The sequence below is a fragment of the Oncorhynchus clarkii genome, unplaced genomic scaffold (assembly GCF_045791955.1).
Source record: "Oncorhynchus clarkii lewisi isolate Uvic-CL-2024 unplaced genomic scaffold, UVic_Ocla_1.0 unplaced_contig_6721_pilon_pilon, whole genome shotgun sequence".
NCBI classification, from domain to species: domain Eukaryota; kingdom Metazoa; phylum Chordata; class Actinopteri; order Salmoniformes; family Salmonidae; genus Oncorhynchus; species Oncorhynchus clarkii.
The window spans coordinates 115,197-139,014 of NW_027260976.1; the positions used below are offsets into that span (position 1 = coordinate 115,197).

A 23,818-nucleotide genomic window follows, 5' to 3' on the forward strand; every position below is an offset into this window, starting at 1 on the left:
GGCGGCAGGGTAGCCTAGTGGTTAGAGTGTAGGGGCGGCAGGGTAGCCTAGTGGTTAGAGTGGAGGGGTGGCAGGGTAGCCTAGTGGTTAGAGTGTAGAGGCGGCAGGGTAGCCTAGTGGTTAGAGTGTAGGGGGGGTAGCAGGGTAGGGGGGGTAGCAGGGTAGCCTAGTGGTTAGAGTGTAGAGGCGGCAGGGTAGCCTAGTGGTTAGAGTGTAGGGGGGGTAGCAGGGTAGGGGGGGTAGCAGGGTAGCCTAGTGGTTAGAGTGTAGAGGAGGCAAGTAGCCTAGTGGTTAGAGTGTAGGGGCGGCAGGGTAGCCTAGTGGATAGAGTGGAGGGGCGGCAGGGTAGCCTAGTGGTTAGAGTGTAGAGGCGGCAGGGTAGCCTAGTGGTTAGAGTGTAGGGGCGGCAGGGTAGCCTAGTGGTTAGAGTGTAGGGGGGGCAGGGTAGCCTAGTGGTTAGAGTGGAGGGGCGGCAGGGTAGCCTAGTGGTTAGAGTGTAGAGGCGGCAGGGTAGCCTAGTGGTTAGAGTGTAGGGGCGGCAGGGTAGCCTAGTGGTTAGAGTGGAGGGGCGGCAGGGTAGCCTAGTGGTTAGAGTGTAGAGGCGGCAGGGTAGGCTAGTGGTTAGAGTGTAGGGGCGGCAGGGTAGCCTAGTGGTTAGAGTGGAGGGGCGGCAGGGTAGCCTAGTGGTTAGAGTGTAGGGGCGGCAGGGTAGCCTAGTGGTTAGAGTGGAGGGGCGGCAGGGTAGCCTAGTGGTTAGAGTGTAGAGGCGGCAGGGTAGCCTAGTGGTTAGAGTGTAGGGGCGGCAGGGTAGCCTAGTGGTTAGAGTGGAGGGGCGGCAGGGTAGCCTAGTGGTTAGAGTGTAGGGGCGGCAGGGTAGCCTAGTGGTTAGAGTGTAGGGACGGCAGGGTAGCCTAGTGGTTAGAGTGTAGAGGCGGCAGGGTAGCCTAGTGGTTAGAGTGTAGGGGCGGCAGGGTAGCCTAGTGGTTAGAGTGGAGGGGCGGCAGGGTAGCCTAGTGGTTAGAGTGTAGAGGCGGCAGGGTAGCCTAGTGGTTAGAGTGTAGGGGCGGCAGGGTAGCCTAGTGGTTAGAGTGGAGGGGCGGCAGGGTAGCCTAGTGGTTAGAGTGGAGGGGCGGCAGGGTAGCCTAGTGGTTAGAGTGGAGGGGCGGCAGGGTAGCCTAGTGGTTAGAGTGTAGGGGCGGCAGGGTAGCCTAGTGGTTAGAGTGTAGGGGGGGCAGGGTAGCCTAGTGGTTAGAGTGTAGGGGCGGCAGGGTAGCCTAGTGGTTAGAGTGTAGGGGCGGCAGGTAGCCTAGTGGTTAGAGTGTAGGGGCGGCAGGGTAGCCTAGTGGTTAGAGTGTAGGGGCGGCAGGGTAGCCTAGTGGTTAGAGTGTAGGGGCGGCAGGTAGCCTAGTGGTTAGAGTGGAGGGGCGGCAGGGTAGCCTAGTGGTTAGAGTGTAGGGGCGGCAGGTAGCCTAGTGGTTAGAGTGGAGGGGCGGCAGGGTAGCCTAGTGGTTAGAGTGGAGGGGCGACAGGGTAGCCTAGTGGTTAGAGTGGAGGGGCGGCAGGGTAGCCTAGTGGTTAGAGTGGAGGGGCGGCAGGGTAGCCTAGTGGTTAGAGTGGAGGGGCGGCAGGGTAGCCTAGTGGTTAGAGTGTAGGGGCGGCAGGGTAGCCTAGTGGTTAGAGTGTAGGGGGGGCAGGGTAGCCTAGTGGTTAGAGTGTAGGGGCGGCAGGGTAGCCTAGTGGTTAGAGTGTAGGGGCGGCAGGTAGCCTAGTGGTTAGAGTGGAGGGGCGGCAGGGTAGCCTAGTGGTTAGAGTGTAGGGGCGGCAGGTAGCCTAGTGGTTAGAGTGGAGGGGCGGCAGGGTAGCCTAGTGGTTAGAGTGGAGGGGCGACAGGGTAGCCTAGTGGTTAGAGTGGAGGGGCGGCAGGGTAGCCTAGTGGTTAGAGTGGAGGGGCGGCAGGGTAGCCTAGTGGTTAGAGTGTAGGGGCGGCAGGTAGCCTAGTGGTTAGAGTGGAGGGGCGGCAGGGTAGCCTAGTGGTTAGAGTGTAGGGGCGGCAGGGTAGCCTAGTGGTTCGAGTGTAGGGGCGGCAGGTAGCCTAGTGGTTAGAGTGTAGGGGCGGCAGGGTAGCCTAGTGGTTAGAGTGTAGGGGCGGCAGGGTAGCCTAGTGGTTAGAGTGTAGGGGCGGCAGGTAGCCTAGTGGTTAGAGTGGAGGGGCGGCAGGGTAGCCTAGTGGTTAGAGTGTAGGGGCGGCAGGTAGCCTAGTGGTTAGAGTGGAGGGGCGGCAGGGTAGCCTAGTGGTTAGAGTGGAGGGGCGACAGGGTAGCCTAGTGGTTAGAGTGGAGGGGCGGCAGGGTAGCCTAGTGGTTAGAGTGGAGGGGCGGCAGGGTAGCCTAGTGGTTAGAGTGGAGGGGCGGCAGGGTAGCCTAGTGGTTAGAGTGTAGGGGCGGCAGGGTAGCCTAGTGGTTAGAGTGTAGGGGGGGCAGGGTAGCCTAGTGGTTAGAGTGTAGGGGCGGCAGGGTAGCCTAGTGGTTAGAGTGTAGGGGCGGCAGGTAGCCTAGTGGTTAGAGTGGAGGGGCGGCAGGGTAGCCTAGTGGTTAGAGTGTAGAGGCGGCAGGGTAGGCTAGTGGTTAGAGTGTAGGGGCGGCAGGGTAGCCTAGTGGTTAGAGTGGAGGGGCGGCAGGGTAGCCTAGTGGTTAGAGTGTAGGGGCGGCAGGGTAGCCTAGTGGTTAGAGTGGAGGGGCGGCAGGGTAGCCTAGTGGTTAGAGTGTAGAGGCGGCAGGGTAGCCTAGTGGTTAGAGTGTAGGGGCGGCAGGGTAGCCTAGTGGTTAGAGTGGAGGGGCGGCAGGGTAGCCTAGTGGTTAGAGTGTAGGGGCGGCAGGGTAGCCTAGTGGTTAGAGTGTAGGGACGGCAGGGTAGCCTAGTGGTTAGAGTGTAGAGGCGGCAGGGTAGCCTAGTGGTTAGAGTGTAGGGGCGGCAGGGTAGCCTAGTGGTTAGAGTGGAGGGGCGGCAGGGTAGCCTAGTGGTTAGAGTGTAGAGGCGGCAGGGTAGCCTAGTGGTTAGAGTGTAGGGGCGGCAGGGTAGCCTAGTGGTTAGAGTGGAGGGGCGGCAGGGTAGCCTAGTGGTTAGAGTGGAGGGGCGGCAGGGTAGCCTAGTGGTTAGAGTGGAGGGGCGGCAGGGTAGCCTAGTGGTTAGAGTGTAGGGGCGGCAGGGTAGCCTAGTGGTTAGAGTGTAGGGGGGGCAGGGTAGCCTAGTGGTTAGAGTGTAGGGGCGGCAGGGTAGCCTAGTGGTTAGAGTGTAGGGGCGGCAGGTAGCCTAGTGGTTAGAGTGTAGGGGCGGCAGGGTAGCCTAGTGGTTAGAGTGTAGGGGCGGCAGGGTAGCCTAGTGGTTAGAGTGTAGGGGCGGCAGGTAGCCTAGTGGTTAGAGTGGAGGGGCGGCAGGGTAGCCTAGTGGTTAGAGTGTAGGGGCGGCAGGTAGCCTAGTGGTTAGAGTGGAGGGGCGGCAGGGTAGCCTAGTGGTTAGAGTGGAGGGGCGACAGGGTAGCCTAGTGGTTAGAGTGGAGGGGCGGCAGGGTAGCCTAGTGGTTAGAGTGGAGGGGCGGCAGGGTAGCCTAGTGGTTAGAGTGGAGGGGCGGCAGGGTAGCCTAGTGGTTAGAGTGTAGGGGCGGCAGGGTAGCCTAGTGGTTAGAGTGTAGGGGGGGCAGGGTAGCCTAGTGGTTAGAGTGTAGGGGCGGCAGGGTAGCCTAGTGGTTAGAGTGTAGGGGCGGCAGGTAGCCTAGTGGTTAGAGTGGAGGGGCGGCAGGGTAGCCTAGTGGTTAGAGTGTAGGGGCGGCAGGTAGCCTAGTGGTTAGAGTGGAGGGGCGGCAGGGTAGCCTAGTGGTTAGAGTGGAGGGGCGACAGGGTAGCCTAGTGGTTAGAGTGGAGGGGCGGCAGGGTAGCCTAGTGGTTAGAGTGGAGGGGCGGCAGGGTAGCCTAGTGGTTAGAGTGTAGGGGCGGCAGGTAGCCTAGTGGTTAGAGTGGAGGGGCGGCAGGGTAGCCTAGTGGTTAGAGTGTAGGGACGGCAGGGTAGCCTAGTGGTTAGAGTGTAGGGGCGGCAGGTAGCCTAGTGGTTAGAGTGTAGGGGCGGCAGGGTAGCCTAGTGGTTAGAGTGTAGGGGCGGCAGGGTAGCCTAGTGGTTAGAGTGTAGGGGCGGCAGGTAGCCTAGTGGTTAGAGTGGAGGGGCGGCAGGGTAGCCTAGTGGTTAGAGTGTAGGGGCGGCAGGTAGCCTAGTGGTTAGAGTGGAGGGGCGGCAGGGTAGCCTAGTGGTTAGAGTGGAGGGGCGACAGGGTAGCCTAGTGGTTAGAGTGGAGGGGCGGCAGGGTAGCCTAGTGGTTAGAGTGGAGGGGCGGCAGGGTAGCCTAGTGGTTAGAGTGGAGGGGCGGCAGGGTAGCCTAGTGGTTAGAGTGTAGGGGCGGCAGGGTAGCCTAGTGGTTAGAGTGTAGGGGGGGCAGGGTAGCCTAGTGGTTAGAGTGTAGGGGCGGCAGGGTAGCCTAGTGGTTAGAGTGTAGGGGCGGCAGGTAGCCTAGTGGTTAGAGTGGAGGGGCGGCAGGGTAGCCTAGTGGTTAGAGTGTAGGGGCGGCAGGTAGCCTAGTGGTTAGAGTGGAGGGGCGGCAGGGTAGCCTAGTGGTTAGAGTGGAGGGGCGATAGGGTAGCCTAGTGGTTAGAGTGGAGGGGCGGCAGGGTAGCCTAGTGGTTAGAGTGGAGGGGCGGCAGGGTAGCCTAGTGGTTAGAGTGTAGGGGCGGCAGGTAGCCTAGTGGTTAGAGTGGAGGGGCGGCAGGGTAGCCTAGTGGTTAGAGTGGAGGGGCGGCAGGGTAGCCTAGTGGTTAGAGTGGAGGGCGGCAGGGTAGCCTAGTGGTTAGAGTGTAGGGGCGGCAGGGTAGCCTAGTGGTTAGAGTGTAGAGGCGGCAGGGTAGCCTAGTGGTTAGAGTGGAGGGGGGGCAGGGTAGCCTAGTGGTTAGAGTGTAGGGGCGGCAGGGTAGCCTAGTGGTTAGAGTGTAGGGACGGCAGGGTAGCCTAGTGGTTAGAGTGTAGGGGCGGCAGGGTAGCCTAGTGGTTAGAGTGGAGGGGCGGCAGGGTAGCCTAGTGGTTAGAGTGGAGGGGCGGCAGGGTAGCCTAGTGGTTAGAGTGTAGGGGCGGCAGGGTAGCCTAGTGGTTAGAGTGTAGGGGCGGCAGGGTAGCCTAGTGGTTAGAGTGTAGGGGCGGCAGGGTAGCCTAGTGGTTAGAGTGGAGGGGCGGCAGGGTAGCCTAGTGGTTAGAGTGTAGGGGCGGCAGGGTAGCCTAGTGGTTAGAGTGTAGGGGCGGCAGGGTAGCCTAGTGGTTAGAGTGTAGGGGCGGCAGGGTAGCCTAGTGGTTAGAGTGTAGGGGCGGCAGGGTAGCCTAGTGGTTAGAGTGTAGGGGCGGCAGGGTAGCCTAGTGGTTAGAGTGTAGGGGCGGCAGGTATCCTAGTGGTTAGAGTGTAGGGGCGGCAGGGTAGCCTAGTGGTTAGAGTGTAGGGGCGCCAGGGTAGCCTAGTGGTTAGAGTGTAGGGGCGGCAGGTATCCTAGTGGTTAGAGTGTAGGGGCGGCAGGGTAACCTAGTGGTTAGAGTGTAGGGGCGACAGGGTAACCTAGTGGTTAGAGTGTAGGGGCGGCAGGGTAACCCAGTGGTTAGAATGTAGGGGCGGCAGGGTAGCCTAGTGGTTAGAGTGTAGAGGCGGCAGGGTAGCCTAGTGGTTAGAGTGTAGGGGCGGCAGGGTAGCCTAGTGGTTAGAGTGTAGAGGCGGCAGGGTAGCCTAGTGGTTAGAGTGTAGGGGGGGTAGCAGGGTAGGGGGGGTAGCAGGGTAGCCTAGTGGTTAGAGTGTAGGGGCGACAGGGTAGCCTAGTGGTTAGAGTGTAGGGGGGGTAGCAGGGTAGGGGGGGTAGCAGGGTAGCCTAGTGGTTAGAGTGTAGAGGCGGCAGGGTAGCCTAGTGGTTAGAGTGTAGAGGAGGCAGGTAGCCTAGTGGTTAGAGTGTAGGGGCGGCAGGGTAGCCTAGTGGATAGAGTGTAGGGGGGTAGCAGGGTAGGGGGGGTAGCAGGGTAGGGGCGGCAGGGTAGCCTAGTGGTTAGAGTGTAGGGGGGGTAGCAGGGTAGGGGGGTAGCAGGGTAGCCTAGTGGTTAGAGTGTAGAGGCGGCAGGGTAGCCTAGTGGTTAGAGTGTAGGGGGGGTAGCAGGGTAGGGGGGGTAGCAGGGTAGGGGCGGCAGGGTAGCCTAGTGGTTAGAGTGTAGGGGCGGCAGGGTAGCCTAGTGGTTAGAGTGTAGGGGCGGCAGGGTAGCCTAGTGGTTAGAGTGTAGGGGCGACAGGGTAGCCTAGTGGTTAGAGTGTAGGGGGGGTAGCAGGGTAGGGGGGGTAGCAGGGTAGCCTAGTGGTTAGAGTGTAGGGGCGACAGGGTAGCCTAGTGGTTAGAGTGTAGGGGGGGTAGCAGGGTAGGGGGGGTAGCAGGGTAGCCTAGTGGTTAGAGTGTAGAGGCGGCAGGGTAGCCTAGTGGTTAGAGTGTAGGGGGGGTAGCAGGGTAGGGGGGGTAGCAGGGTAGCCTAGTGGTTAGAGTGTAGAGGCGGCAGGGTAGCCTAGTGGTTAGAGTGTAGAGGAGGCAGGTAGCCTAGTGGATAGAGTGGAGGGGCGGCAGGGTAGCCTAGTGGTTAGAGTGTAGAGGCGGCAGGGTAGCCTAGTGGTTAGAGTGGAGGGGCGGCAGGGTAGCCGAGTGGTTAGAGTGTAGGGGCGGCAGGGTAGCCTAGTGGTTAGAGTGGAGGGGCGGCAGGGTAGCCTAGTGGTTAGAGTGTAGGGGCGGCAGGGTAGCCTAGTGGTTAGAGTGTAGGGGGGGCAGGGTAGCCTAGTGGTTAGAGTGTAGGGGGGGCAGGGTAGCCTAGTGGTTAGAGTGGAGGGGCGGCAGGGTAGCCTAGTGGTTAGAGTGTAGAGGCGGCAGGGTAGCCTAGTGGTTAGAGTGTAGAGGCGGCAGGGTAGCCTAGTGGTTAGAGTGTAGGGGCGGCAGGGTAGCCTAGTGGTTAGAGTGGAGGGGCGGAAGGGTAGGGGGGGTAGCAGGGTAGCCTAGTGGTTAGAGTGTAGAGGTGGCAGGGTAGCCTAGTGGTTAGAGTGTGGAGGAGGCAAGTAGCCTAGTGGTTAGAGTGTAGGCGCGGCAGGGTAGCCTAGTGGATAGAGTGGAGGGGGGGCAGGGTAGCCTAGTGGTTAGAGTGGAGGGGCGGCAGGGTAGCCTAGTGGTTAGAGTGTAGGGGCGGCAGGGTAGCCTAGTGGTTAGAGTGTAGGGGGGGCAGGGTAGCCTAGTGGTTAGAGGGGAGGGGCGGCAGGGTAGCCTAGTGGTTAGAGTGTAGAGGCGGCAGGGTAGCCTAGTGGTTAGAGTGTAGGGGGGGTAGCAGGGTAGGGGGGGTAGCAGGGTAGCCTAGTGGTTAGAGTGTAGAGGCGGCAGGGTAGCCTAGTGGTTAGAGTGTAGGGGGGTTAGCAGGGTAGGGGGGGTAGCAGGGTAGCCTAGTGGTTAGAGTGTAGAGGCGGCAGGGTAGCCTAGTGGTTAGAGTGTAGAGGAGGCAAGTAGCCTAGTGGTTAGAGTGTAGGGGCGGCAGGGTAGCCTAGTGGATAGAGTGGAGGGGGGGCAGGGTAGCCTAGTGGTTAGAGTGGAGGGGCGGCAGGGTAGCCTAGTGGTTAGAGTGGAGGGGCGGCAGGGTAGCCTAGTGGTTAGAGTGTAGGGGGGGCAGGGTAGCCTAGTGGTTAGAGTGGAGGGGCGGCAGGGTAGCCTAGTGGTTAGAGTGTAGAGGTGGCAGGGTAGCCTAGTGGTTAGAGTGTAGGGGCGGCAGGGTAGCCTAGTGGTTAGAGTGGAGGGGCGGCAGGGTAGCCTAGTGGTTAGAGTGTAGAGGCGGCAGGGTAGCCTAGTGGTTAGAGTGTAGGGGCGGCAGGGTAGCCTAGTGGTTAGAGTGGAGGGGCGGCAGGGTAGCCTAGTGGTTAGAGTGTAGGGGCGGCAGGGTAGCCTAGTGGTTAGAGTGTAGGGGCGGCAGGGTAGCCTAGTGGTTAGAGTGGAGGGGCGGCAGGGTAGCCTAGTGGTTAGAGTGTAGAGGCGGCAGGGTAGCCTAGTGGTTAGAGTGTAGGGGCGGCAGGGTAGCCTAGTGGTTAGAGTGGAGGGGCGGCAGGGTAGCCTAGTGGTTAGAGTGTAGGGGCGGCAGGGTAGCCTAGTGGTTAGAGTGTAGGGGGGGCAGGGTAGCCTAGTGGTTAGAGTGTAGAGGCGGCAGGGTAGCCTAGTGGTTAGAGTGTAGGGGCGGCAGGGTAGCCTAGTGGTTAGAGTGGAGGGGCGGCAGGGTAGCCTAGTGGTTAGAGTGTAGAGGCGGCAGGGTAGCCTAGTGGTTAGAGTGTAGGGGCGGCAGGGTAGCCTAGTGGTTAGAGTGGAGGGGCGGCAGGGTAGCCTAGTGGTTAGAGTGGAGGGGCGGCAGGGTAGCCTAGTGGTTAGAGTGGAGGGGCGGCAGGGTAGCCTAGTGGTTAGAGTGTAGGGGCGGCAGGGTAGCCTAGTGGTTAGAGTGTAGGGGGGGCAGGGTAGCCTAGTGGTTAGAGTGTAGGGGCGGCAGGGTAGCCTAGTGGTTAGAGTGTAGGGGCGGCAGGGTAGCCAAGTGGTTAGAGTGGAGGGGCGGCAGGGTAGCCTAGTGGTTAGAGTGTAGGGGCGGCAGGGTAGCCCAGTGGTTAGAGTGGAGGGGCGGCAGGGTAGCCTAGTGGTTAGAGTGGAGGGGCGGCAGGGTAGCCTAGTGGTTAGAGTGTTGGACTAGTAACCGGAAGGTTGCAAGTTCAAATCCCCGAGCTGACAAGGTACAAATCTGTCGTTCTGCCCCTGAACAGGCAGTTAACCCACTGTTCCTAGGCCGTCATTGAAAATAATAATTTGTTCTTAACTAAAATTATGGGCCCGGCAAAATGTCCAGCGCCACATTTCCATAACGGAAACCCGGAGCTAACTGGACCGGGAAAGACCCCAGAACAGTTGATACAATGTAGCTAGTTTGCTCGTGCAAGCTTCGAGTCGGTCCCAGTTGATACAACGTTGCTAGTTTGCTCGTGCAAGCTTCGAGTCGGTCCCAGTTGATACAATGTTGCTAGTTTGCTCGTGCAAGCTTTGAGTAAACCTTTATGCGTTATAATAAATAAAACATTGTGCGCTGATCTTGTCTGATGCTTTAAGCACACTGTTTAATAATATAATTAAGACACACAAATGACTCAAGAGGGAGCTAGAGATCAAGATAAGCAATAAACCTGTTCCTGACCGTGCTCCTCCTGCTTCCCAGATTCTGCCGTTACGCTCCTGGAGTTGACGGTCATCGACAACACCAGGGTCGGCAACCTTTCTCGTGTGGAATTTATCGTACCGTTTCTACCGATCTCGTGTGGAATTTATCGTACCGTTAAATACACGTTTAAAAACATTTCACCCGTCAATTGGTCAAAAGATCAGACGACTCTGGATACACCAAAATGTTGTTGTTGTTGTTGTTGTTGTTGTCGGGGACAGCCCTAGAATGAGTGTTACCTGTAAATCCTTCAGTACAGCTTGGGTCCTGTAGAGTAGCAGCAGATGAACGTCACTGTCCCTAAGACTGAAGTTATTCTCCAGAATCTGCAGAACCTCGATACGTGGTCGCACCGCACGAGAGCCATCGCTGCAGAACGGCCGTAACCACGCCAACAGGTCATCAGAACTGACCACAGAGTCACTGGGAGACAGAGAGACAGTCAGACAGACAGACAGAGATACAGACAGACAGAGATACAGACAGACAGACAGATAGAGATACAGACAGACAGAGATACAGACAGACAGACAGACAGACAGACAGACAGACAGACAGACAGGCAGACAGACAGAGATACAGACAGACAGACAGACAGAGATACAGGCAGACAGAGACACAGACAGACAGAGATACAGACAGACAGACAGACAGACAGGCGGACAGACAGAGATACAGACAGACAGACAGACAGGCAGACAGACAGAGATACAGACAGACAGAGATACAGACAGACAGGCAGACAGAGACACAGACAGACAGGCAGACAGGCAGACAGGCAGACAGAGACACAGACAGAGACAGAGATACAGACAGACAGACAGACAGAGATACAGACAGACAGAGATACAGACAGACAGGCAGACAGAGACACAGACAGACAGGCAGACAGGCAGACAGGCAGACAGGCAGACAGACAGGCAGACAGGCAGACAGACAGACAGACAGACAGAGATACAGACAGACAGGCAGACAGAGACACAGACAGACAGAGACACAGACAGACAGAGACACAGACAGAGACAGACAGACAGAGACACAGACAGACAGAGACACAGACAGAGACACAGACAGAGACACAGACAGACAGACAGACAGACAGACAGGCAGACAGAGACACAGACAGACAGACAGACAGGCAGACAGAGACACAGACAGACAGACAGACAGACAGACAGACAGACAGACAGACAGACAGAGACACAGACAGACAGACAGACAGGCAGACAGAGACACAGACAGACAGACAGATAGAGATACAGACAGACAGAGATACAGACAGACAGGCAGACAGATACACAGACAGACAGAGACACAGACAGACAGAGACACAGACAGACAGAGACACAGACAGACAGAGACACAGGCAGACAGAGACACAGACAGACAGAGACACGCAGACAGAGCCACAGACAGACAGACAGACAGGCAGACAGGCAGACAGAGATACAGACAGACAGACAGGCAGACAGGCAGACAGAGACACAGACAGACAGAGACACAGACAGACAGATACGTGTTATGTGTGTGTTATAGCAGCAGCTAAAGTAGTGTGTGGTTGAGTCTCTCTCACCCGCTCTGGACGTGGTTGTGCACTGCAGTGACCATGCCCTCCAACACCATGAGGGGTTCTGGGTAATCATTCACCACCTCCTCGTCTCCGCTGGCAAAAACAACAGACAGGATTCAGAACAGGCAGACAAACATGATTCAGCACAGACAAACAGACAGGGTTAAACACAGACAAACAGACAGGGTTCAACACAGACAGACTGACAGGTTTCAACACAGACAGACTGACAGGTTTCAACACAGAAAGACAGACAGGATTCTGCACAGACAGACAGACAGACAGGGTTCTGCACAGACAGACAGACAGGATTCAACACAGACAGACGGACAGGATTCAGCACAGACAGACAGACAGGATTCTGCACAGACAGACTGACAGGTTTCAGCACAGACAGACAGACATGGTTCAACACAGACAGACAGACAGGGTTCAACACAGACAGACAGACAGGATTCAACACAGACAGACAGGGTTCAACACAGACAGACAGGGTTCAACACAGACAGACAGGGTTCAACACAGACAGACAGACAGGATTCAACACAGACAGACAGGGTTCAACACAGACAGACAGGATTCAACACAGACAGACAGACAGGATTCAACACAGACAGACAGACAGGGTTCAACACAGACAGACAGACAGGGTTCAACACAGACAGACAGACAGGGTTCAACACAGACAGACAGACAGGGTTCAACACAGACAGACAGACAGGGTTCAACACAGACAGACAGACAGGATTCAACACAGACAGACAGACAGGGTTCAACACAGACAGACAGACAGGATTCAACACAGACAGACAGACAGGATTCAACACAGACAGACAGGGTTCTGCACAGACAGACAGACATGGTTCAACACAGACAGACAGACAGAAAGGATTCAACACAGACAGACAGGGTTCAACACAGACAGACAGACAGACAGGGTTCAACACAGACAGACAGACAGGATTCAACACAGACAGGATTCAACACAGACAGCTGTTAGTTCTGCTATCTGGCGTTCCCAGAGACAGGGTTCAACACAGACAGACAGATAGGATTCAACACAGACAGACAGACAGGATTCAACACAGACAGCTGTTAGTTCTGCTATCTGGCGTTCCCAGAGACAGGGTTCAACACAGACAGACAGATAGGATTCAACACAGACAGATAGGATTCAACACAGACAGACAGGATTCAACACAGACAGACAGGGTTCAACACAGACAGATAGACAGGATTCAACACAGACAGACAGACAGGGTTCAACACAGACAGACAGACAGGATTCAACACAGACAGACAGGATTCAACACAGACAGACAGACAGGATTCAACACAGACAGCTGTTAGTTCTGCTATCTGGCGTTCCCAGAGACAGGGTTCAACACAGACAGACAGATAGGATTCAACACAGACAGACAGACAGGATTAAACACAGACAGCTGTTAGTTCTGCTATCTGGCGTTCCCAGAGAGCTCTCTTCCAGTATCATGTTATTTTCAGGGCCTGCAGTCCCAGCTTTGCTGCAGAGGAATCGTGTCACCAGAGGCGACACATTTTTTTTTTTACAAAGACATAAAAATAAAAAAATATTTTCCCTGACTCAACTCCACTAAGCTGCAAGGCGCACACACACACACACACACACACACACACACACACACACACACACACACACACACACACACACACACACACACACACACACACACACACACACACACACACACACACACACACACACACACACACACACACACACGTTTGCTACGTACAAAAAATTCAAAGATAACGCATCATTTCTACACAGCACAATCACCATTCAAATGATTTCTCTCACACACACACACACACACCTTGTATGACAGATACAAAGGACATCCATTAGTCAGAGACCCAGGTTTTCATTCTGTTACAGAAAAACAATACGGGCCTGCGTCACACAATGACAATATAGACTAGATTATATACACCAGGCTATCCTAAACACTTGACTATATACACCAGGCTATCCTAAACACTTGACTATATACACCAGGCTATCCTAAACACTCGACTATATACACCAGACTATATACACCAGACTATATACACCAGACTATATACACCAGACTATATTCACCAGACTATCCTAAACACTCAACTATATACACCAGACTATATACACCAGACTATATACACCAGACTATATACACCAGACTATATACACCAGACTATATACACCAGACTATATACACCAGACTATATACACCAGACTATATACACCAGACTATCCTAAACACTAGACTATATACACCAGACTATATACACCAGACTATCCTAAACACTAGACTATATACACCAGACTATCCTAAACACTAGACTATATACACCAGACTATATACACCAGACTATCCTAAACACTAGACTATATACACCAGACTATATACACCAGACAATATACACCAGACTATCCTAAACACTAGACTATATACACCAGACTATATACACCAGACTATATACACCAGACTATCCTAAACACTCGACTATATACACCAGACTATATACACCAGACAATATACACCAGACTATCCTAAACACTCGACTATATACACCAGACTATATACACCAGACAATATACACCAGACTATCCTAAACACTAGACGATATACACCAGACTATATACACTAGACTATATACACCTGACTATATACACTAGACTATCCTATACACCAGGCTATATACACCAGACTATCCTAAACACTAGACGATATACACCAGACTATATACACTAGACTATATACACTAGACTATATACACTAGACTATATACACCTGACTATATACACTAGACTATCCTATACACCAGACTATATACACCAGACTATCCTATACACCAGACTATATACACCAGACTATCCTAAACACTAGACGATATACACTAGACGATATACACTAGACTATATACACTAGACTATATACACTAGACTATATACACTAGACTATATACACTAGACGATATACACCAGACTATATACACTAGACTATCCTATACACCAGACTATATACACCAGATTATATACACCAGATGATCCTAAACACTAGACAATATACACCAGACTATCCTAAACACTAGACTATATACACTAGACAATATACACCAGACTATAAACACCAGACTATATACACTAGACAATATACACCAGACTATCCTATACACCAGACTATATACACCAGACTATCCTAAACACTAGACTATATACACCAGACTATATACACCAGACTATCCTAAACACTAGACTATATACACTAGACAATATACACCAGACTATATACACCAGACTATATACACTAGACAATATACACCAGACTATCCTATACACCAGACTATATACACCAGACTATCCTAAACACTAGACTATATACACTAGACTATATACACCAGACTATATACACCAGACTAAATACACCAGACTATATACACTCAACTATCCTAAACACTAGACTATATACACTAGACTATATACACCAGACTATATACACCAGACTAAATACACCAGACTATATACACTCAACTATCCTAAACACTAGACTATATACACCAGACTATCCTAAACACTAGACTATATACACCAGACTATCCTAAACACCAGACTATATACACCAGGCTATCCTAAACACTAGACTATATACACCAGACTATCCTAAACACCAGACTATATACACCAGGCTATCCTATACACTAGACCATATACAGAGAGGAAGAAAGAGGGAGAGAGAAAGAGAGAGAGAAGTAGAGAGAGAGAGAGAGAAGGAGAGAGAGAGAGAGAGATGTAGAGAGAGAGAGAAGTAGAGAGAGAGAGAAGTAGAGAGAGAGAGAGAGAGAGAGAGAAATAGAGAGAGAGAGAGAGAGAGAGAGAGAGAAGTAGAGAGAGAGAGAGAAGTAGAGAGAGAGAGAGAGAGAAGTAGAGAGAGAGAGAGAGAGAGAGAGACAGATGAGGTAAAAGGAGGAGTTTATACCTGAGGGCAGAGACTACATTCTCCACAGCCACCTGCAGAACGGTTTTGATTGACAGGTCCAGGTTGCCCACAGCGATGCCCAGCAGCTCTCCGATTTGCTCCAGTGGCTGTCCGTCTGTCGCCATGGTGACAGCCAGGGCCTGGACTTTGGACCGTTCAGAACGGGAGAGATCATAGGTACGACTGTAGTTCTGCAACCGTTCCTGAGAGAGAGAGAGAGAGATCATAGGTACGACTGTAGCTCTGCAACCGTTCCTGAGAGAGAGAGAGAGAGAGAGAGAGAGAGTAGGGGAGAGAGAGAGAGAGTAGGGGAGAGAGAGTAGGGGGGAGAGAGAGTAGGGGGGAGAGAGAGTAGGGGAGAGAGAGAGAGAGAGAGAGCGTAGGGGAGAGAGAGAGAGAGTAGGGGAGAGAGAGAGAGTAGGGGAGAGAGAGAGAGAGAGAGAGAGAGAGCGTAGGGGAGAGAGAGTAGGGGAGAGAGAGAGAGAGAGAGCGTAGGGGAGAGAGAGAGTAGGGGAGAGAGAGTAGGGGAGAGAGAGAGAGAGAGAGAGAGAGTAGGGGAGAGAGAGAGAGAGAGAGCGTAGGGGAGAGAGAGAGAGTAGGGGAGAGAGAGAGAGTGTAGGGGAGAGAGAGAGAGAGACAGAGAGTAGGGAAGAGAGAGAGAGAGAGTAGGGAAGAGAGAGAGAGAGAGAGAGAGAGAGAGAGAGTAGGGAAGAGAGAGAGAGAGAGAGAGAGATTGAGTAGGGGGGAGAGAGAGTAGGGGGGAGAGAGAGTAGGGGAGAGAGAGAGTAGGGGAGAGAGAGAGAGTAGGGGAGAGAGAGTAGGGGAGAGAGAGAGAGAGAGAGAGAGAGAGAGAGAGAGCGTAGGGGAGAGAGAGAGAGAGTAGGGGAGAGAGAGAGAGAGAGCATAGGGGAGAGAGAGTAGGGGAGAAAGAGTAGGGGAGAGAGAGAGAGTAGGGGAGAGAGAGAGAGAAAGAGTAGGGAAGAGAGAGAGAGAGAGCGTAGGGGAGAGAGAGAGTAGGGGAGAGAGAGTAGGGGAGAGAGAGAGAGAGTAGGGGAGAGAGAGAGAGAGAGAGAGAGAGAGAGTAGGGGAGAGAGAGATAGAGAGAGAGAGTAGGGAAGAGAGAGAGAGAGAGAGAGAGAGAGAGTAGGGAAGAGAGAGAGAGAGAGAGAGTGTGAGAGAGAGAGAGAGAGAGAGAGAGAGAGTAGGGAAGAGAGAGAGAGAGGCAGAGAGACAGAGATGTGCCTGTTTCTGTGTGTGTTCATTCCAGTGTGTAGAGTTGACAGCTTCAGTGCCATAAGGCTCTCATTTTAAACATCAACATGAAACAGCTTTAATATCACTGGTCCCTGCACAGCTCAACACAAACTGTCAGCTGACAGACAGACATAATCATATATATGATGTAGTTTTAGTGCACCAGGGTGAGGGAGAGTTGTGTAAGCTCCCAGAGTAATGCCTAGGCTTTAGCTCAAATGGATAACTTCACGTTGACTCGGGGTTTGACAACTGATCAGTTCTATTTATCATTACAGAAGCACCTGAATGACTCAGTCATGAGTCACAGGAAGGGGAGGAGTTACCTGGTTGCTATCTTTGAGTGACAGGATGAAGGAGTGGCCTAGCGTGTCCAGGTGAGCCAAGGACTGCTGCAGGTGGGAGAGGGCGTGGTCAAAGCTGGAGGTGTCGCTTCTGTCTGACTCCACGTCGTCTACGCCCCTTTTTCTACTCTTCTCTCTGAGCTGCCGCAGAGCCTTCATCCCCCTCTTCATCACCTCCACCCGCACACTCACACTGAGCTAGGACAGGAGAGAGAGGGGTTAACACACTGAGCTAGGACAGGAGAGAGAGAGAGAGGGGTTAACACACTGAGCTAGGACAGGAGAGAGAGAGAGAGGGGTTAACACACTGAGCTAGGACAGGAGAGAGAGAGAGAGAGAGAGAGAGAGAGAGAGAGAGAGAGAGAGAGAGAGAGAGAGAGAGAGAGAGAGAGAGAGAGAGAGAGAGAGAGAGAGGGGTTAACACACTGAGCTAGGACAGGAGAGAGAGAGAGAGAGAGAGAGAGAGAGAGAGAGAGAGAGAGAGAGAGAGGGGTTAACACACTGAGCTAGGACAGGAGAGAGAGTGAGAGAGAGAGAGAGAGAGGGGTTAACACACTGAGCTAGGACAGGAGAGAGAGAGAGAGAGAGGGGTTAACACACTGAGCTAGGACAGGAGAGAGAGAGAGAGGGGTTAACACCACACTCTCCTGTCTCTATTAACTTGAAACTTTTGTAAGTGTGATGTTTACTGTTCAGAGAGAGTGAAAGAAAGAAAGACAGAGAGAGAGATAAAGAGACAGTGGATAGTCATTAATCAATGGCGTGTCAGGGGACGATTGATAACGAGGAGGGACATGCCAGGGGCTTTAGAAGAGGAGGGACAGGAGGGACATGCCAGGGGCTTTAGAAGAGGGGGGACATGCCAGGGGCTTTAGAAGAGGAGGGACATGCCAGGGACTTTAGAAGAGGGGGGACATGCCAGGGGCTTTAGAAGAGGAGGGACATGCCAGGGGCTTTAGAAGAGGAGGGACCTGCCAGGGGCTTTAGAAGAGGAGGGACAGGGGGGACATGCCAGGGACTTTAGAAGAGGAGGGACAGGGGGGACATGCCAGGGGCTTTAGAAGAAAGGGACATGGTGGACATGCCAGGGGCTTTAGAAGAGGAGGGACATGCCAGGGACTTTAGAAGAGGGGGGACATGCCAGTGGCTTTAGAAGAGGAGGGACATGCCAGGGGCTTTAGAAGAGGAGGGACCTGCCAGGGGCTTTAGAAGAGGAGGGACAGGGGGGACATGCCAGGGACTTTAGAAGAGGAGGGACAGGGGGTACATGCCAGGGGCTTTAGAAGAGGAGGGACAGGGGGGACATGCCAGGGGCTTTAGAAGAAAGGGACATGGTGGACATGCCAGGGGCTTTAGAAGAGGAGGGACAGGAGTGACATACCAGGGGCTTTAGAAGAGGAGGGACAGGAGGGACATGCCAGGGGCTTTAGAAGAGGGGGGACATGGTGGACATGCCAGGGGCTTTAGAAGAGGAGGGACAGGAGGGACATGTCAGGGGCTTTAGAAGAGGAGGGACATGCCAGGGGCTTTAGAAGAGGGGGGACATGCCAGGGGCTTTAGAAGAGGGGGGACATGCCAGGGGCTTTAGAATAGGGGGGACAGGGGGGACATGCCAGGGACTTTAGAAGAGGGGGGACAGGGGGGACATGCCAGGGGCTTTAGAAGAGGGGGAACATGGTGGACATGCCAGGGGCTTTAGAAGAGGGGGGACATGCCAGGGGATTTAGAAGAGGGGGGACATGCCAGGGGATTTAGAAGAGGGGGGACATGCCAGGGGCTTTAGAAGAGGGGGGACAGGGGGGACATGCCAGGGACTTTAGAAGAGGGGGGACAGGGGGGACATGCCAGGGGCTTTAGAAGAGGGGGAACATGGTGGACATGCCAGGGGCTTTAGAAGAGGGGGGACATGCCAGGGGATTTAGAAGAGGGGGGACATGCCAGGGGATTTAGAAGAGGGGGGACATGCCAGGGGCTTTAGAAGAGGGGGAACATGGTGGACATGTCAGGGGCTTTAGAAGAGGGGGGACATGCCCGGGGATTTAGAAGAGGATGCAGGGTGAAGAGCGAGGAGGAGAGGACGCTTCCATTGAAAGGCCTCAGTGATCAATTACCACCCAGGAAAATTACAATCCTCCCCATTTCCATACTAAAGAACAAAACCTGGGGAGGAAGTGGTTAGCCCCGACCTCCCGCCTCTCACATGGCCTCCTGGGGGATGGATCGAACCATAGAGGGGGGGTGAAAGGTTAGTATTTAGATCAAGGAGACAGACAGCTGTTCCCACTGGTATATGGATGAGGGAGAGGAATGGAAAGGGAGGAGAGAGAAGAGTATCGGAGGTAAAGAGGGAGGGTGTTGATTAAAGCTAATGTCTAGGTTAAAAGCTCAGTGGGTGAGAGGTGCCTGCTGGGAGATGGAGTTTAACGGCTCTGAAGTCAAAGGAGGATCAATAAACTCACCTGGAGAGAAGAGAGAGGCAGAGGAGAAAGAGCAAGCAGGGGAGAGAGGGGGTTGTATTTGTATATATTATGGATCCCCATTAGTTCCTGTCAAGGCAGCAGCTACTCTTCCTGGGGTTTATTATGGATCTCCATTAGTTCCTGTCAAGGCAGCAGCTACTCTTCCTGGGGTTTATTATGGATCCCCATTAGTTCCTGTCAAGGCAGCAGCTATTCTTCCTGGGGTTTATTATGGATCCCCATTAGTTCCTGCCAAGGCAGCAGCTACTCTTCCTGGGGTTTATTATGGATCCCCATTAGTTCCTGTCAAGGCAGCAGCTACTCTTCCTGGGATTTATTATGGATCCCCATTAGTTCCTGCCAAGGCAGCAGCTACTCTTCCTGGGGTTTATTATGGATCCCCATTAGTTCCTGCCAAGGCAGCAGCTACTCTTCCTGGGGTTTATTATGGATCCCCATTAGTTCCTGCCAGGGCAGCAGCTACTCTTCCTGGGGTTTATTATGGATCCCCATTAGTTCCTGCCAAGGCAGCAGCTACTCTTCCTGGGGTTTATTATGGATCCCCATTAGTTCCTGCCAAGTCAGCAGCTACTCTTCCTGGGGTTTATTATGGATCCCCATTAGTTCCTGTCAAGGCAGCAGCTACTCTTCCTGGGGTTTGTTCCTGTCAAGGCAGCAGCTACTCTTCCTGGGGTTTGTTCCTGTCAAGGCAGCAGCTACTCTTCCTGGGGTTTATTATAGATCCCCATTAGTTCCTGTCAAGGCAGCAGCTACTCTTCCTGGGGTTTATTATGGATCCCCATTAGTTCCTGCCAAGGCAGCAGCTACTCTTCCTGTGGTTTATTATGGATCCCCATTAGTTCCTGTCAAGGCAGCAGCTACTCTTCCTGGGGTTTATTATGGATCCCCATTAGTTCCTGCCAAGGCAGCAGCTACTCTTCCTGGGGTTTATTATGGATCCCCATTAGTTCCTGCCAAGGCAGCAGCTACTCTTCCTGGGGTTTATTATGGATCCCCATTAGTTCCTGTCAAGGCAGCAGCTACTCTTCCTGGGGTTTATTACTGATCCCCATTAGTTTCTGTTCTGATGGAGAGGAGAACGGGACAAGATGAGAGGAGAGAGGGGGTTGGAGAGGAGAATGGGACAAGATGAGAGGAGAAAGGGGGTTGGAGAGGAGAACGGGACAAGATGAGGGGAGAGAGGGGGTTGGAGAGGAGAACGGGACAAGATGAGAGGAGAACGGGACAAGATGAGGGGAGAGGGGGTTGGAGAGGAGAATCGGACAAGATGAGAGGAGAGAGGGGGTTGGAGAGGAGAACGGGACAAGATGAGAGGAGAGAGGGGGTTGGAGAGGAGAATGGGACAAGATGAGAGGAGAAAGGGGGTTGGAGAGGAGAACGGGACAAGATGAGGGGAGAGAGGGGGTTGGAGAGGAGAACGGGACAAGATGAGAGGAGAACGGGACAAGATGAGGGGAGAGAGGGGGTTGGAGAGGAGAACAAATCAAATCAAATCAAATTTTATTTGTCACATACACATGGTTAGCAGATGTTAATGCGAGTGTAGCGAAATGCTTGTGCTTCTAGTTCCGACAATGCAGTAATAACAAGTAATCTAACTAACAATTCCAAAACTACTGTCTTATACACAGTGTAAGGGGATAAAGAATATGTACATAAGGATATATGAATGAGTGATGGTACAGAGCAGCATAGGCAAGATACAGTAGATGGTATCGGGTACAGTATGTACAAATGAGATGAGTATGTAAACAAAGTGGCATAGTATAGTATAAAGTGGCTAGTGATACATGTATTACATAAGGATACCGTCGATGATATAGAGTACAGTATATACGTATGCGTATGAGATGAATAATGTAGGGTAAGTAACATTTATATAAGGTAGCATTGTTTAAAGTGGCTAGTGATATATTTACATCATTTCCCATCAATTCCCATTATTAAAGTGGCTGGAGTTGAGTCAGTGTCAGTGTGTTGGCAGCAGCCACTCAGTGTTAGTGGTGGCTGTTTAACAGTCTGATGGCCTTGAGATAGAAGCTGTTTTTCAGTCTCTCGGTCCCAGCTTTGATGCACCTGTACTGACCTCGCCTTCTGGATGATAGCGGGGTGAACAGGCAGTGGCTCGGGTGGTTGATGTCCTTGATGATCTTTATGGCCTTCCTGTGACATCGGGTGGTGTAGGTGTCCTGGAGGGCAGGTAGTTTGCCCCCGGTGATGCGTTGTGCAGACCTCACTACCCTCTGGAGAGCCTTACGGTTGAGGGCGGTGCAGTTGCCATACCAGGCGGTGATACAGCCCGCCAGGATGCTCTCGATTGTGCATCTGTAGAAGTTTGTGAGTGCTTTTGGTGACAAGCCGAATTTCTTCAGCCTCCTGAGGTTGAAGAGGCGCTGCTGCGCCTTCTTCACGATGCTGTCTGTGTGAGTGGACCAATTCAGTTTGTCTGTGATGTGTATGCCGAGGAACTTAAAACTTGCTACCCTCTCCACTACTGTTCCATCGATGTGGATAGGGGGGTGTTCCCTCTGCTGTTTCCTGAAGTCCACAATCATCTCCTTAGTTTTGTTGACGTTGAGTGTGAGGTTGTTTTCCTGACACCACACTCCGAGGGCCCTCACCTCCTCCCTGTAGGCCGTCTCATCGTTGTTGGTAATCAAGCCTACCACTGTTGTGTCGTCCGCAAACTTGATGATTGAGTTGGAGGCGTGCGTGGCCACGCAGTCGTGGGTGAACAGGGAGTACAGGAGAGGGCTCAGAACGCAACCTTGTGGGGCCCCAGTGTTGAGGATCAGCGGGGAGGAGATGTTGTTGCCTACCCTCACCACCTGGGGGCGGCCCGTCAGGAAGTCCAGTACCCAGTTGCACAGGGCGGGGTCGAGACCCAGGGTCTCGAGCTTGATGACGAGCTTGGAGGGTACTATGGTGTTGAATGCCGAGCTGTAGTCGATGAACAGCATTCTCACATAGGTATTCCTCTTGTCCAGATGGGTTAGGGCAGTGTGCAGTGTGGTTGAGATTGCATCGTCTGTGGACCTATTTGGGCGGTAAGCAAATTGGAGTGGGTCTAGGGTGTCAGGTAGGGTGGAGGTGATATGGAGAATGGGACAAGAATGGGACAAGATGAGGAAAGAGAGGGGGTTGGAGAGGAGAACGGGACAAGATGAGGGAGAGAGGGGGTTGGAGAGGAGAACGGGACAAGATGAGGGGAGAGAGGGGGTTGGAGAGGAGAACGAGACAAGATGAGGGGAGAGAGGGGGTTGGAGAGGCGAACGGGACAAGATGAGGGGAGAGAGGGGGTTGGAGAGGAGAACGGGACAAGATGGGGGAGAGAGGGGGTTGGAGAGGAGAACGGGACAAGATGAGGGGAGAGAGGGGGTTGGAGAGGAGAACGGGACAAGATGAGGGGAGAGAGGGGGTTGGAGAGGAGAACGGGACAAGATGAGGGGAGAGAGGGGGTTGGAGAGGAGAACGAGACAAGATGAGAGGAGAACGGGACAAGATGAGGGGAGAGAGGGGGTTGGAGAGGAGAACGGGACAAGATGAGGGGAGAGAGGGGGTTGGAGAGGAGAACGGGACAAGATGAGGGGAGAGAGGGGGTTGGAGAGGAGAACGGGACAAGATGAGGGGAGAGAGGGGGTTGGAGAGGAGAACGGGACAAGATGAGAGGAGAACGGGACAAGATGAGGGGAGAGAGGGGGTTGGAGAGGAGAATGGGACAAGATGAGGAAAGAGAGGGGGTTGGAGAGGAGAACGGGACAAGATGAGGGAGAGAGGGGGTTGGAGAGGAGAACGGGACAAGATGAGGGGAGAGAGGGGGTTGGAGAGGAGAACGGGACAAGATGAGGGGAGAGAGGGGGTTGGAGAGGCGAACGGGACAAGATGAGGGGAGAGAGGGGGTTGGAGAGGAGAACGGGACAAGATGAGAGGAGAGAGGGGGTTGGAGAGGAGAACGGGACAAGATGAGAGGAGAGAGGGGGTTGGAGAGGAGAACGGGGCAAGATGAGGGGAGAGAGGGGGTTGGAGAGGAGAACGGGACAAGATGAGGGGAGAGAGGGGGTTGGAGAGGAGAACGGGACAAGATGAGGGGAGAGAGGGGGTTGGAGAGGAGAACGGGACAAGATGAGGGGAGAGAGGGGGTTGGAGAGGAGAACGGGACAAGATGAGGGGAGAGAGGGGGTTGGAGAGGAGAACGGGACAAGATGAGGGGAGAGAGGGGGTTGGAGAGGAGAACGGGACAAGATGAGGGGAGAGAGGGGGTTGGAGAGGAGAACGGGACAAGATGAGGGGAGAGAGGGGGTTGGAGAGGAGAACGGGACAAGATGAGGGGAGAGAGGGGGTTGGAGAGGAGAACGGGACAAGATGAGGGGAGAGAGGGGGTTGGAGAGGAGAACGGGACAAGATGAGGGGAGAGAGGGGGTTGGAGAGGCGAACGGGACAAGATGAGGGGAGAGAGGGGGTTGGAGAGGAGAACGGGACAAGATGAGGGGAGAGAGGGGGTTGGAGAGGAGAACGGGACAAGATGAGGGGAGAGAGGGGGTTGGAGAGGAGAACGGGACAATATGAGGGGAGAGAGGGGGTTGGAGAGGAGAACGGGACAAGATGAGGGGAGAGAGGGGGTTGGAGAGGAGAACGGGACAAGATGAGGGGAGAGAGGGGGTTGGAGAGGAGAACGGGACAAGATGAGGGGAGAGAGGGGGTTGGAGAGGAGAACGGGACAAGATGAGGGGAGAGAGGGGGTTGGAGAGGAGAACGGGACAAGATGAGGGGAGAGAGGGGGTTGGAGAGGAGAACGGGACAAGATGAGGGGAGAGAGGGGGTTGGAGAGGAGAACGGGACAAGATGAGG

The 23,818-nt window shown here is 53.7% G+C and overlaps 1 protein-coding gene across 1 annotated transcript in view; it reads right to left on the minus strand.

Annotated features, from left to right (window-relative positions):
• The window catches only part of LOC139402755 (NBAS subunit of NRZ tethering complex-like), a 283,040-nt gene that overhangs the window by 39,534 nt on the left and 219,688 nt on the right, over positions 1 to 23,818 (minus strand). The window contains exons 47-50 of the mRNA XM_071146672.1: positions 16,473 to 16,688; positions 14,893 to 15,095; positions 10,898 to 10,987; positions 9,564 to 9,747 (exon numbers count right to left, since the gene is read on the minus strand). Of these exons, the coding sequence (XP_071002773.1) occupies positions 9,564 to 9,747; positions 10,898 to 10,987; positions 14,893 to 15,095; positions 16,473 to 16,688 (693 nt within the window). The remainder of the gene's footprint in view (positions 1 to 9,563; positions 9,748 to 10,897; positions 10,988 to 14,892; positions 15,096 to 16,472; positions 16,689 to 23,818) is intronic.